The sequence below is a fragment of the Passer montanus genome, unplaced genomic scaffold (genome assembly GCF_014805655.1).
Source record: "Passer montanus isolate IOZ18808 unplaced genomic scaffold, ASM1480565v1 scaffold28, whole genome shotgun sequence".
NCBI lineage: Eukaryota > Metazoa > Chordata > Aves > Passeriformes > Passeridae > Passer > Passer montanus.
Window position 1 is genome coordinate 6,444,041 of NW_024367483.1, and position 15,827 is coordinate 6,459,867.

Below are 15,827 nucleotides of genomic sequence, written 5' to 3' on the forward strand. Positions count from 1 at the left end.
GTGAGAGTATCTTTTAAGGTGAGATTTCTGGAGGAGAAGCAGAGTTGTTTGTAGGCATCAATGAGGGAAAAATTTTGAATGTGAACAACTTGTCAGTCATGAATTATTTTGTGTTTGATTATGTTTTATCTGTGAGAGTATCTTTTAAGGTGATATTTCTGGAGGAGAAGCAGAGTTGTTTGTAGGCATCAATGAGGGAAAAATTTTCCCCGGTGTACAGATGAAAGTGTTTGACTCCAAAACACACATTAGGGTGTCCCACTGTGTATCTTTGGTCCACTGGCAAGCATAAAAATGTACTTTAGCATGCTCTTTCTCCCTGGCTTCAGTTTAACTTTATTCCATCAAACAATCTTGATAAGACTTTAAATACCAGGAGAGGTAGTGTTCATTTTGTGAAAATGAGATTTTGATTTGTCATCTGCTGGTTATTTGAGCACTCTGAATAAGATGAGCTTTTGTGGAGCTTCGAGACATTTGAGGAACTGAGGAACAGTTTTTCATGGCAACATTGCCTCAGCTGGGAGGGGAAAATTGAAGTTGTTATTGAGGGGAAGGAACTGTTTATAAACAAAAGTTATAAACTCTTGTGCAAAGATCCAGATATTTGTAGATTTCCTGCTTAGGAGCAGATCATCCCATGGAAATTATGTCAGTAAAAGCTCAGTCAGCAAAGTTTGACCAAAAGTTGAGATTCTGCTACCTGTGAAAAAGACAAATAAAAGTATGGACACAGGGTGACATAAAAAGTAAGAAGAGTGCCAGGGAATAATTAAATTATTCTTTCAGGTACAAAAATCTTGAATTGATTTGTGGTTGAAAGAAGCTTTACTGGTATGAATTTATTAATGTGCTCATGTATTGTTAGAGGTTTCAATTTTAGTGCTTGCTGTGCAAGATGCAGTTTTATTCTATAAGCACATACAAGGGTGCTATTGCATACCAATTTCTCTGGGAAAATATTATTAACTTTATTTTTTTCTAGTGATAAATTTAAGGAAAGCTTTGTACTCTACAGAATGTGATTTTTGTGGCATTCACCACATTTGCTTTTTGTCAGCCAATACATACTGGAGATCACCAAGGTAGGCTGAAAACTAAGTATCCATTTGTCAGGAGATGAATGGAATTGAATGGTTGTGATACAGGTTGGTGCAGATGAGAGAGTAAGGATTTAAAATAAATTTATTTCCCTTTCACTAACAGGAAAATAAGTGGAGAAGGGTAGCTCTGAATCAGTTTAATGCTTGCTAGGGATGTGACTTTGAGGTATGTTATGAACCTCTTCATCAAGTCCGATTAGTTCATTGACTTATGATAACTCATGTGTTCAAAATGTGAGCAAATTTACACTGCAGCCATGTGAACATTTAATCCACTGCCTTCTCACTGGTGGCAGCATTAGCAAAGCACTCATCTAACTGCAGTAACTTGAAGGGAGAAGGAGGGAATGGGTGAGTGTCGGAAAGCCAAGCCAGTGGGAATAGTAGAACAAAATTCTCATTTTAAATAGGGCTAAATGAGGTAAAAATATCTTGAGTCATTCTTTACAGTGATTTTCTTTTGCTGAGTTAAGTTAATGTTGCCTTTTTTTGAGTCCTAGAAAAATATTGCCTTGCAAAAGTGCCAGTAGCACAAATGAGCACATCTATAATTTTCTTTAATGTCAAATTAACATTCTTTGTTTCAGTTTCCAGTTCAGAGATAAAGTATATGATGTTGTTCCTATGTTCCACTGGTATCTTATTTCTAATAGCGCAGGCCTTGTTAGAAAATGAATGCCACTTTATTTCAGGTATTTTCAAAGACAGCCACTTCAGTGAAAGAAAACACAGAACTTTCTGAAGTCAAAGACAGTGAAGCTCTTCTTGAATCTTAGCCTTTTTTAAATTACAGTCTCACAATACCTACTCCTTTAGTAGTCCCAGATCACAAAAACCATTTAAATAAAATATGTGCAAATGTAGTTGATTATTAAGCCATGGACTCACGATTCCTGAGGATTCCATTATTCTTTCTATCCCTAATGAGTTATTCATCCATTAAAGGTTAGTGTCATCACTATGGTTTACTGCTAGGAAATCAGTTGTCCACCTCTGTACGTTTCCAATTGTCTATTTCTGTCAAGCTTGGGAAAACTTGAGCCTGAACTCATTTATCCTCTGAAGGTTTAGGAGCTGATATAGTTTAGTTGCTTGGTCTATGTTTTCAAATTCCTGCTGATGTGACTGAATTCAGTGATTCAAGATGTTGTATTTGCCTGCCCACATGAGACCTATTATACAGCAGTTCCTCCATCAGCAAAGGTCACTCCAGTTATGTCAGGCACATCCATAACTTTTAAAATATGTTTATAGCTGGTGTCCCTTGTACTTACAGGGAGCGTGATACATGTGTGAGCATCTGATGGTGCATCTGACAGATGCAAAATGCCTCAGAACCCAAGCTAGGAACTACAGAACAATCAAAATAATAGCCAGTTAATCTGAAGTTTTTGTATATTATATATATTCTGATAAAATCCCTTTTGTTTCACTGTTTTCTCTCAGAAAAGTGAATTGTATTGATAGGAGAAAATATAAATCAAGTTTTGATTTACTTTGCTGTTTGTGTAGCTGAAACTCTAGAATTTGGTATGGAGACACATATGGTTGTTTGACCTCCTGTGTAAAGGTTGTTTCAATTTTTGCACAGTATTTATACATTTGAGTAGCCTTTTTAAGACAAGTCTTCTCTCTCTTCCATATCTGTTGTGCTTTCAGGATATTTTTAGCTTTATCCTTTTAATTTACTTGTTTGCAGTTATACTTAGAAGTATAAAACTTTAAAAGCACCCTGTTTATTGCATTGCATATACCTATGGACACTAACAGCTTTTATCTTTCTAATAGACAGAATTAATGATCTGGGAGCATCCTTACAAGGGAAATTGTTCAGGGTCAGAATGCTCTATCTATTTGAATTTTCTTCTACTGTTAACTCTGTAACAGATAACTTCGGCTCTTAAATTATGAACCAGAAGTGATGAGTCAATAGACCCTGAGATGACTAAAAATATGCTGTAAAGGACTTTTTTAAAAGGAAAAAACTAAAGAGGAAGAGGGGTGGGGTGGAAAGGAGGGCAACATTCTTTTTAGGAGTGATCTTCATTTTCAAGTTACTGTTTAGACTTTTCTGCTCTTCATCAATTTTAGTGCAGTTTTAAAATATATTTTCTCTGTGATTCCATAGACACTAAAAATGGGTTTTTAGGTCTTGCCTTAGATTTTCTCTTTCCTCCTACTTCTAAGGACAGGAAGCCCATTCCTGGGAAGAGCTTGCTGGTCATACCTCAACCTTTCGTAGGTTTTTGACAGCACATATACTAAACAAATGTGTTTCATTAAGCATCCTAGAGGGATTATTAGGGTTTACACAATAGCATTTTCTTGTATGTAGTGTGTGGTCCCACTGCCTCTTTGGCTCTTCTTGTAGGAGTTTGAAACAAAACCAGCAAGATTGCAATGATCTGAAGGATTCCTGCATCTGCTAAACTTTCTCTTTGAAATAATCCCACATCTCTGTTTTCATTCCCTCACATGTACTTTAGGCCCACCACTGCACTGCTCTGCATCTCTCTGCCCTGGAGATAGTGTGGAAATTTGCTCATTAGCCAGACAGAACAGGTAAGGGTTACATCCTCCCTGCATTCCTTCTGGGTCTGGGAGTGGTAACATTTAGGATTTTTACCTTTGACCCAAAGATTTACAGTCCCAGGAGCTGTAGAAATGCAATTACTTTAAATATTTTTGTTTCTCTGCACCGTGATTTAAAAGCCATTGGGAACAAAACCAGTGGGATGGCTTTAAGTATAAGGCATAACAAAAAAGCTACGGATTTCAGTCCAGAAACAATAGGAGGCATTAGTACGCCTCACTTGAAGGGAGAAGCTCTTTTGTCTGCTAGATATGAACAGGATGGGGCTTTCAGAGACACAGCCCTACAATGACAGCTCGGCTGCTGGCTGCCCTGAGCTGCCACTGAATGCCACAGCCTCTTCCAAGGAGGCAGAGGAAGGAGTTGCTATTAACAACCATAACGACCTTATCAGATCAGTCTCAGTTTCAAAGGGATCCTGCCACTCTTCCAGGAGCTCAATGAAATCTGGCATCTTCTTCCTTTCCCCCAAGGAGTTAGCATTTCACAGAAGTATCTTTCAACCTTCTCTGCTCCTTGGTTAAAGTCCTTGTATTGTTTCACCTTTCCTTGTGACTCCAGAAGGATGAGTGTGATATGGGGAGAGCTGAATTTTCTTTGAATCCTGATGTAGATTTCTGTCTCTGAGAAGGCTTGTTGGTGAGGCAGGTTGTGGAAATCCTTTCTAATTGCACTTGTTCTTACTAAGGACAAAAGCCAAGCTATTTTTCTTTCCTTCAAAGTTGAATCTCAAGTGGAAAATAATTCCAGAAAGCCTTTTGCTGCAGAAGCTGCAGCCTAGAGTCCCAAAATGCTTATTGTTTCATAGCTTTGCAGTAGAAAGCAGCCCCTGTTTTGTCTAAAATTCCCTTTTTAAAAAATTTATTTCACAAAGTTTTTTCTTTTCTTTGAGAGGGTATTTAATGTCCCTGCCTGTCATGATAGATAGAAACCTAAGTTTGGAAACTAAATGAAGACAAAGATTTCACCATATAATGAAGAGAATGGGTGTTTCTTTGTGCTGTGCGATTTCCACTCAGGTCTCTTTCCTCAAATGTAGTTGTGGGGGAGAATTCATCCAGGACTTTTACTTACATAATTTAAACAGTTTCAGAACAGTGGTTATGCCAAAGCTGTGACCTGAGGTCACGTCTTAATTTTCAGGCAGGCAAAACCCCAGGACCTTTTGCTTCGTGCCCCACTGAATATGCACGCCTGGCTGCTGGAACTTAAATGCTAACAGAGTGTCAGCTCTTTCCAGACAGCTTTACTTCATGTTTATGTGCAAGGTGAATAATGGCATGTGCAGAAATGCTCAAACTTGCTAGCTGAGAATCAGAAAGGAGCAGGTTTGAAAACTCTCATGTTGTTTGTTGTGAGATTTCTTACTGTGAGGTAGCAGAGGAAAGGCAAACCAGCTTAACTTAAATCTTTGCTGTAGAATTGTGGAGTTGTTTAGATTATAAAAGGCCTCTAAGACTGAGTCAAACTTAACTCAGCACTGCTGAGGTCACCATTAAACTATGTCTCAAAGTGCCTCATCAACACTTTTAAGAGGATAGTGACTTCCAGGGATAGTGACTCCACTTTCCTGGGCAGCCTTATCCCTCACATTAGCCACTGACTCACATCTCTGGTATGTACATGCAAGACCTTTTTTTTGTGTCCTCCTTCTTAAATTCTGAGAGTGAAATTTACGGAATTGCATAGATCCATCCTTGTTTCCTGGCATTTGCAGAATCCAAATCAATTTGCTCCTGTCTGGGAGCAGAGTTAGGTGAGAAATAGGTAATTCTGACATGACCCCCCCAGATCTGTGGCATTTTTGCACAGAGCCTGAGGAATATGTAACTTGTTTGACTTCATGTTGTGGAAGCATTATCAGTAATGTTCTCCTTCCCATCTGTGATTCGGAACTTGACAGCATTACTTTGATAGCTCATGTTTTCCAATCCATTAACATTTAGGATATGTAATAAGGGCCAATACTTCTACAAGCACAAGGAATTCAGGAAGATTACAGGATTGGCTTTTACAATGTAGATTTTCAGAAGATTCACTAAAATCTGAGATGCTGCATGAAATACCTGTGGGGTTTTTTAATTAGTGGAGATAACTTAGAAGTAATGAAACTTAGTATTTTCAGAAAGCATTGCTGTATTACCAGTTTTTTCAAGAAGAATGAGAGAGTTCTTAAACATTGGTGAAAAATTATAAATTCTTGCTTCGCAGCTAGGACTGCCAAACAGGCAGGACTATAATTGTTTAATATCAGAATGCTTTTCCAGTTTGCAACAAAACTGCAATATAAATTTAGTGTAAAGCAATTTTTCTCTTGCACAGCAGTATCAAGAAAAGACAAGGTTAGTCTGAGTACTGTACAAATGCTTTCTGGAAAAAAATTAGTGTTTTTAAGGACTCTAATTGTCAGTGTGGATTTTGGAATGTAATTGTTCTGTAGTACGCAATCCTGTGTTATTTGAAAATATTTTACCTCTCTGATTAAATATTGGTTCTATTTATTATTTCAACATTTTATGAATATATTTTTTTTTCCCTCTGGGGACTTTCTGTACATTTTATCAGCTGAATAAATGAAGTAATTCACAAACCAAATGCCTCTTGCTCTTGATGGCTTTAGGAGACCTTGTCATTCCCTGTAGCCTTTTCTCAGGCCCAGCTGTGTGGCTCTGAAATCACTTGGCTGGTAATTAGGTATTTATCAGATTGTTTCTGAAAAGGGATGAGACAGCTATCTGACACAATTATCTTTGAAAATTGAATCCCTCTTTTCTGGTGCTGCTGAGGACATTCAAAGATACTGTGAATGCTTAAAGCTTAATGCCTTTGAAAAACCTTTGCTTTTTTACATCAGCTATAACAGAGGAGTCAAAATGCAGCTAAAAGGACTGGTTTGTTTTTGTTGATTTTTTTTTTTTAGCCTTTCAGACCCTGGATTTTCTTTCTATCAAATGTTTCTTTTCCAGTGTGACTCTACTTGGAAGCATTTTTGACAGCAACACTTCTTAATAGTGTTTCAAAGCTGTCAGTATTTCTAAATCAGGAAACTACTAATTACATCAAGGCATTAATAGTTTTTTTCTTGTTAAAGTGATGAGTTTATAGACGTAGAGAACACAGTTCCCAAACTCCCTTGAAAGTCTTGATAGCAGAGACATGAGTATTTTATTTAATTTGTCAAAGGACAAAAAGGAGATAGTGTATCAGTAATGCCAGGTACGACAGTTTTTGCTGTGTATAAATCGATCTTTGGTTGTGCACAAAATTTTTCAAAATTTTGGCAAGTTTTGAAATTTGTGGGGGAAAGCACAGGCCTCATTACACTGTTACTGAAATTCTCATAGATTTACATTATTTTCAAAAGATGACATTTCTTTCAAGAAGTTCAAACCTCCTTGAAGGAAGCTATTTAAGTTTGAACTGGTGGTAGTTAATTCTTGCACCACTTATGTGCAAAAGGAATTTGTAGAATGGAAAGGTGGAATTATCTGATCTAACAGGAGTAAAGCACCACTTTCTTCCTGACATTCAGTAGGAGACTTCCCATACTTGAGAAGTGATGATAAAATTATTTTGGATTATACATATCATACATACTTTCTTCTGAGGTATAGACAACTATGTGATGTTTGGCAGTCTTGCAATTTGGGCTCAAAATAATGTTAAACTTTTATTTCCTGGTTGTAAAATCACAGAAAAGGAGAAATCTCGCTACAGCAAGGTAAAGATTTTTAAATGTAGCAACCTTATAGATAATTTATTTTGTTATCATTTTTAGTTTCATGACTATCTGCAATTTCTTTGCAGATACTTTGTTTCAGTTAGTGATCCAGCTACTAACCACGATTTGTCAGCTTTTATTTTCCCTCCTTGCTTTATATTTTGAATATGGTACCACATCCAAATCCAAGTCTGAATTCCATTCATTTTCTAATAGGGTTTTCTGTAGTGCTGTTAGTTACTACAGGATTTGTTTCCCATTTCCTTGCTTGACCTCATTAATAGACAGTGCCTAATTGTGCAAAAAGGGGGTAAAATTTTGAGAAATATGAAACTGCATTAAAAACCACCCCAAACAGCTGTTTCAAAAGACTTGTGTTACAGAGTTGCATGGAGCAAGTCAGCTGAAGTTGGTGTTGATGGTAGTTCTGTTCCAGAATTTAATTATTTTATTATTTATTTAATTATAGAGCAATTCTGTGTTCACTGAGCATGAATTATGTGAGGCCACCTGGTTATTATTGGGAAGAAGAACCCAAAGTGTCTCCTTCCTCTAGGTTTGTATCAGATTAAAGATCTCTAAAGCCACATCACCTCTTCCTGTCACTCAGGCACTTGTATGTGCGCACACAGACTACCCTACACTCTTGGCTTAGACTAAGCTAAACTCTTAGCTAAGAACTTGACATCTCTCCCTGTCCCTCTCTTGAATAGCTTATTGGGAGTGATGACACACATACTCTTCACTTCTCCCTCTCTTCCCCCCGCTTTTAGCTATATCAGCATTTTCCACCAAAAAAAAAAAAAAAGGCTAATTAGCAGAATGAAATCACGGTCTGGATTTGAGGAAAGTTTTGTTCAGTGAATTCACTGGTGACTGTTACCAATTACCTTTTGGCCTCTGATTGCTCCCCTGAGAGTGAATGAAGATAAAATAGAGAACAAAATCTGCAATACCGAAGGTCTGTGCAAAATGATAGTCTGCAAGTTAGAATTGATTTTTGCATTCCAGGGGAATAATCAACCAGAACACAACTATCACAGTGATGACAGGCCATAGCTTACAACATTGCAGAGCATGTATAAACGTTCATCTATCTGTTTGTTCTCTTTCCCTGTGGGATCATAAGGTTATTCCCCTAAAAATGTCATCACAAACCTCCTCAACTTTCTATTTATTGACCATGAATTGAGGGCTGTTCTGAGAATAAATGATTTTTGTAATTTTTTTTTTTTTTTTTCTATTAAGCCCTAAAGAACATCCCCAGCCTGCTATCTTCATTCAGTTTGCCCCTGCTCTAGGACCTTTTGATGCTGACAGCTTTCCTAGTCACACTGCACTACAGCTGCTAAGCATTTTGTGACCAATTTTTAGCGAGAAAGCCTTTCTTCATTCAGGGCTGGACACTTCATAATATTCTATTGCCTAAAACAGAATATGGATTGCTGATTTTAATGCAATGTTCCTAAGCCTGGAAGCAGGATAATCAAAGATGAGATATGGACAGGATAATTTTTTTTTTTCTTGGGAATGTCTTACCATGTTTTGTGTCTAAGGATGGAGTAACCACATTTATCCAGGCTGCCTATTCCACTCTGCGTTCAACTTTGCAGTAGAGAAGTTATCTTCTTATAAGTGGAATTTCTGTGTTTCATCTTGTGCTTTTAGTCCTGTCAATGGCCAGCACTGCTGAGAGCCCGGTTCTTTCTGTTTCCTCCCATCACAGCAAGGATTTACTCACATGGATCAGATTCTCCGGATCTTCTGCTGGCTGAGCAGTCCCAGCTTCTTCCCAAATGACAGATTTTCTTAACCTTTAAACATTTTTTTGCCCCTCTGCTGAATTTGCTTCTCTGTCAGTCTTTTACTGGAGAGCCCTGTGCTGGGCAAATCACCCCAGGTGTGGCCTTACCTCTGCTTGGGAGAGGGAACCCTTTCTCCTACCTACTGTCAGAACTTTCCCAGACTAATCCAGGATATTTTTGGCCTTCTTTTCTGCAAGAACACATGGCTACTCAACTTTTTGTCCAGAAGGAGCACTTGGCAGAGCTGCTTTTCAGCCAGCTCCCCTCTAGGGTATACTGGTGCCTTAGATTATTCCTCACCCAATGCAGGATTTGGGATTGCTCTTTGAATTGAATGCGATTTTTCCAACCTGTAGAGGTCCCTCTGGATGGTGGTACAACCATGCTCCACTCTTCCCAGTTTTATGTCACCTTCAAACTTGCTGAGGGTGTACTCAGTCTTAGTGTCCAGGTAACTGGTAAGGAGATTAAACAGTGCTGGATGCAGTATTAAACAGTAGCAGCCCTTGGGATGTACTGCAAGGGACTGGATGTACAGCTGGGCTTTGTGATGCTGATAACAATCCTTTAAACCTGATAGTTCTGGCAGCTTTTAGTCCACCTCACTCTCTGCTGATCTAGCTTGTACGTCATCAGCTTCTTTACCAGGATTTTATGGAATAAAACATCAAAGGCCTTCTTATAGTCAAGATAAACAATACCCACTGGTCTCCCCTTAGCTACCAAGTCAATCATCACAGCTTGATGATTGCTTTCAGGTTGGTTAAATACTTTTTTTTGTTTATAAAACCATGCTGACTACTGCTCACCTTCTTGTCCTTCCATGCATATGGAGATGATCTTCAGAATTCCTCACCTGCTTAGGGTTTGAGATGAGGCTGCTGAGGCCTGTTCTTCCCTGAGTCCTTAATCCTGAAGATAGGAGCAATCCTTGGTTTCTTCCAGTTCTCAGGAGTCTCTCCTGTACATCTGTCAGGCCTAAGGAACTGGTGGCAGAAAAATTGTGGGTTTTTTGTCATATGTCTGATGCCTCAGACTTAGCTTAAGTACAAGGGGATGAGCATGGACACAGCTTCTTTTTAATTTTAATTATAGTAGATGTACTATTCCTATGATATTGCTTAGGCAGTAAAAATACCATACAGAAATCAAGTCACAATCAAGGTAAGACTGCTTTACATATATGTTTGTCACCTGACAGCTTGGAAATGTAAATTGAGCACATTCCATACATTGCTTTTATATAACAATAAATATTTTATTCTTGGGTTTCTCACTGCATTAAAAAATCAAGGAAAACCACAGATTCAAGTAAGTAAAGTGCAAATCTTGCATCATAACTGTTAAAACAAATTGTTAGCAGTTGGTTCTAAAAATGCAAATGTCTGGGGCTACTAAAGATTAAATAAGATGAGCTTCATGAATGTCTGTTGAAACTGTCACTGAAAGGGTGACATCTATAGATGTGTTATACTGCTAACTACGCTGGTTTAAATAGATTTATATTTTTCAGTTGCTTGGTAGGGTAGAATTACTTTATAGCAAAAAAGGAGCTAACCAGAATTTTCTCCCTAGCTCATCAACTCTGTCGTTTTTGCTCCTAAATGGACACAGTTGAGGGAGTGTAGGGCAGAGCCTCCTTCCGGAACTTTAAAAAAAAATCAGTTTAACATAGGATGCTTAAAACAGTAAAGGGAAGTTCTTAATTTCAGTAATCTGTAACTGTACTGATGTTAAGGCACAGTAGGAGTAAGTTCAGAAGTAGTGTCAGTCTAAACAGAGATGACCAAATAACTGGAATAACTGGGTGTCTGAAAAATAGGCATGGAGTTTGAAAGTAAGGGAAGGACCATCCAATACCAGCAGGCCTAAAAATGCATGACAAGCTTAAAAAAATTCTGCTTCCAAAAATATTTAATCTTGCTTCAAAAGGAATATTTTCTATTGTTTTTTTTTTCCCTTTCGGTGAAATTTTGCTAGTTCACTCCTAAATGGCTGGGTACAAGGCAAATGAAAAATCTGCCTCATTCTGTAGATAAACAGTCTTCTTTATTATAGTATTTATCAAAGTGCATATATTTTATAAAGGAAAGTTGTTTTTACAAGTTAGAATCTTAATTACCTGACTTTTGTGTCCACTCAACAGCCTGTCAAAATCTAGTCTTAGGAAGATGGTTACCTAAGAGAAGCATCAATAGTTATCAAATTTTTGGGAAAAAAAAAAACCAAACAAAACCCCTAAAGACATGAAAATAAAACCAGCATTGGTTTGATCTTGTCTGTGTCTTTGCTTCTACACTGGCTGTAGTGATAAATAGCACTAGACTTTGGAAGTGGAAGAAAAAAATTGATTGGACCTTTTCCCTGCATTTACCACGCTACTTCTTTCCCCTCTGGGCTTGTGCAGTTTAATTTGCCATTGATTCTTTAATGATTATAATGTCATAGAGGAGCCAGTGTTTATCTTCATTGTGCACTCTGGACAAGGCATTGGATCTGAATCATTTCTTGCACTTTCTGGTGAAGGTCTGTGGCCATTTGATACAGAGTGAGGTGAGGTCTCAGACCAGCTGAAGTGTCTGTGGTGAGTGCATCCTTCTCCTGTCACTGGCAACATCTAATTAGTGCCAGTCACTATTCTGCAGCATTAGTTTTGTAGGTCAGACACTGAAAAACCTAATTGCAGAGAATTGCATCTGAGTCTCTTTGGGTGCAGTACATGTCTGGATGGTTTTTCTGTTGTGCAGTGCAAGAATTGTGGCACTTTGGCAGTAGATGATGAAAAGAAAGATCTTGTTTCTCTTTTGCTGGGCTCAGCTTCTATCTGAAAACCATTTTGATGACAACCCTTTCTACTTTATCTCTCCTGTGACCAGGGTTACTCTCTGCAGTATATGTCTGGGTGTTTTTTCTGTTGTTGTGCAGTGCAAGAATTGTGGCACTTTGGCAGTAGATGATGAAAAGAAAGATCTTGTTTCTCTTTTGCTGGGCTCAGCTTCTATCTGAAAACCATTCTGATGACAACCCTTTCTACTTTATCTCTCCTGTGACCAGGGTTACTCTTTCAAAAGCTGTGTACCCCAAATGAAGAGAATTAGCCTCCTATTCAGTATTGTTTTCAAGGAATACCTACAGGATTTGTTTTTAAACTGTAGACTAAAAAATGTTGTTTTCCTGTTAAAATTATTTGGCTTCATGAAAGCTGTTTTCACTGAAACTTTCTGCAAGAATAATATTTTTAATGATGCTGAGGTAATTTCCAGCTTTAGGATGAAATATTTCATTTCAAACATAAGCCTACAAGCAGAATAAGAGGGTGGAAAAGCTTTTAACTGAACAGCCAAACATTCATGGTCAGAGCTCCCTGTGGAGCTCTGTCACATACAGAGATTAAAAAAGTCAGAGTCTACTAGTGAAGTAAATGCAAGAGAGAGGTATGAGAAGACAAAATGTTGGATTTGTGGATGGCACAGAAAAGGTGTGTGCCATCAGGTATGTTCCTGGCATTCGTCTCTTCCCTGCAACTTTACTGTTTGGGTCACTTGACCTTGGGTAAAGATCAAAATTTATTTTTTATTAAAATAGAGTTGGATGCTGAGAAAAAAGACAAAAATAAAACCCTCCCACTCCCATCTTTCTTGTTTTTCAAGGCTCAACTCTATCTCTTCATCCTCAACTCTTATAGCTCTGCTACCCCACCTTTGCCTGGAGTGGTACAGGGGAATTTGGTCAGTCCATAAGAGCTTCTCTATGCTTCTCCTTCTTCCTCCTCATATTTTCCCTCTGCTCCAGAGTAGTTAATTCCTGAGGGCTGTAATCATTAGGATAAACGTGCCCCTGCATGGACTGCAGCTTTCTCCAGGGAACATTCACATGGGGTCCTCTGTGGGCTGCAGTTCTAGCTGCTCTTCAGCGTAGTCCTCTCCGTGGGAGGAAGGGAAATCTCTTCAGGCACCCGGAGCACCTCTTCTCTCTCCTCCTCCACCTCAGTGTTCCTTTACCTTACATTATAATGACAAATTAAATCTTGAACTGAAAGTGCTATTTTTCTGGTTTTGTTTGAAGGAAAAAAATCAAAAGGCTGCCTCCTCATCGTGGTGTTAGAAGCAACATTCAGTCTTGTGTTTGTGGCAGAAAGTGAAGGTGAAGAAACAACATAAGCCTGAAAGTAGTAAATAGAGTAGGTGTACATAGTAAACATATATTACAGTACAGAGAAAGAGATGGATATTCTAAGGGCCTGAGCCTGCAGATTTCAGTCTTGGAGTCATACCATGAACAGCATTTAGGGCAGCATGTAACACCTTGACCATTAATTGCAGTTAACTCTGCCATTAAGAGCTGTCAAGCTGTTTGCAACAGAAGAGCAGCCATATGAGTGATAGGGGAAATTAAAAGAATGATAATGAAAGGAACCGGAGTTTTTGTGTGCAGTGTGGTTGAAATGAGAGAAAAAACAAGTAAAATATTTTGTAGGACACAGGTCATTGTAATAGGAAACGGATTATTATTATTTCTAGTTACTAAGAGGTTGCAGAGGTGCAACACAAAAAGAAAATTTAAAATGCAACATTTGTAGGAGATGGAATCCGTTCATATGAAACTTATTTATGCGTTTTTGAACATCCAAAAGTGTCAGGTGGCATTGAGTGTTCCCAGTAGTCATGCAACTCTTCAATCTGTAGTCATTAAATATGTATTAGGTTTACAGATTAACCTCCTCTGTCCCAACAGCATGAACAAGTGACTGGTGTACTGTAGTTTTCTTCACTATTGCGATTCTTTCTTCTGGCACTTAAATAATGTAGGATTCATCATTTAAACTGGTCATCTCTGTATATACATTAACTACAAGGAGGACAAGGAGAGTGGAATAAAAAGTGTAGTTGTAAAGTTATGAAGGTCTAACATAATTATTTATTGCTGGAGTAGATTTTGATGTGTCAACATAGATCAGATTTACAGTTGCTTGGTAGTCTCTATTGTTGGTTAGGGTCAGGCAATTTGGTACATCTCATAACTTGACAGACACTTAAAACAGTGTGTCTTTTCACCATCAAGATCTTGACATGAACCCCAGACACTATGGAATGTTATGTTCACATGCATTTGTATTTGTATTCAGAGAAAGGCCCTTTAAAAAAAACCAAAACACCCAAAGAACCTCTCCCAAAATGAAACAATCAGCTTTCAGATTTCATGTATTTAATTATTTATAAAGCATCTTACTGCTTTTAGAAATCTGAAATGATCTGAGAAACACCATATGTATTTTAGAAAGTTTTAGAGGAAAGGCATTTGGAAGAGGCTGAAAACAAGGCCTGAGGCCCAGGGAGGCCATTGGTTTGGGGATATTCCAAACCCACCCGGGTGCACTCCTGTGTAACCTGCTCCAGGTAACCCTCCCTTGGCAGGGGATTGGACTGGATGAACTTCAGGGGTCCCTTCCAACCCAAGCAATTCAATGACTTCTGGACAAGTCTATACTAAGCACTAACATATGTGAAGAGTAAACAAATGAGTAGGATGAGCAGAGGTGACCTTTAAGCATAGGTAGAGCTGTGAATGCTTTTTAATATACAGATGTTGTAGTCAGAATGATGTGTCTAAAAGTCATATTTTGTTTAAAAATGTTTTGATTTTTTTTAATTCAAAATATTGTCTTCCTTCAGAAGATTCTATTTTCCTGTCAATCAGATGAGTTTTCTGCCCTTAAGAACATAGAAACTCACCAGAAAATTGTCTTAACCATTCAAGTTATTACTGGGTAAAATTATCCCTAATCCTCCTTCAGCAAAACATAATCTCATATGACTAAAGTGAAGTTTTAACCCTGCTTTCATAGTAAGTTGAATAGCCTTGACAGTGTTTTCAACTTTTGCAAGGGTTTAAGTATTTCCAGTGCTGAGATGGATTAAACATGTGCTTAATTATCCTGCTGAAGTGAGCAATTTTTTTAATAACTTAACCAAACAACATGAAGCACTTTAAAATACATATGTGCGCTATGGGGATCCTCATGTCTCCCTTTAAAACATCTGGTTTGCTGTTGTCTGCTCTGCAAGGATAGCTAATATTGTGGTTGTAGTTTTCAACTGCCTAACTGTTAGATAATTTAACATTGTTTTAATAGCTAAAGCTGTATTGAAACTAGCATCCTTCATAGAATTACTCTGGACAAAAACATTTGGAAGTACCTCAGTTTGTCATTAACTCTTCTGTTCTCATTTCCATGGTGTATTTCAGGTGACATTTTCGTTAGCGCTGCCGAGCTGGTGTAATGCAAGGAGGGACACATCATGAAATGGAAACATTATCCTTTTCTGGCTGTAGTAGCTGTATTCAGCCTTTCCAGATGCCATCAGTTACTGGGCCAGCTCATTCCAGGTAGGTACCTTTTATTTAAACGTAACTGTTCATGGTTTGTTTGCTGTCCATGTGAGTGTGTGCATGAATACACCTGCATTTCCCTCTGGGTGTTACAATGTGTGTATGTATGGAGTTAAGGAAGTTGTGAGTGTACCTGCATGTGTAACACACAGAATTTGGCAATTTAATTGTATTGTCTGTGCTGCAATGTTTGGGTTTTTTGACTGCAAAGGAAA

The 15,827-nt window shown here is 38.1% G+C and overlaps 1 protein-coding gene across 1 annotated transcript in view; it reads left to right on the forward strand.

Moving 5' to 3' along the window:
- The window catches only part of ROBO1 (roundabout guidance receptor 1), a 634,903-nt gene that overhangs the window by 28,549 nt on the left and 590,527 nt on the right, over positions 1-15,827 (forward strand). The window contains exon 2 of the mRNA XM_039713255.1: positions 15,469-15,609. Coding sequence (XP_039569189.1) covers positions 15,522-15,609 — 88 coding nt within the window. The 5' untranslated portion in view covers positions 15,469-15,521. The remainder of the gene's footprint in view (positions 1-15,468; positions 15,610-15,827) is intronic.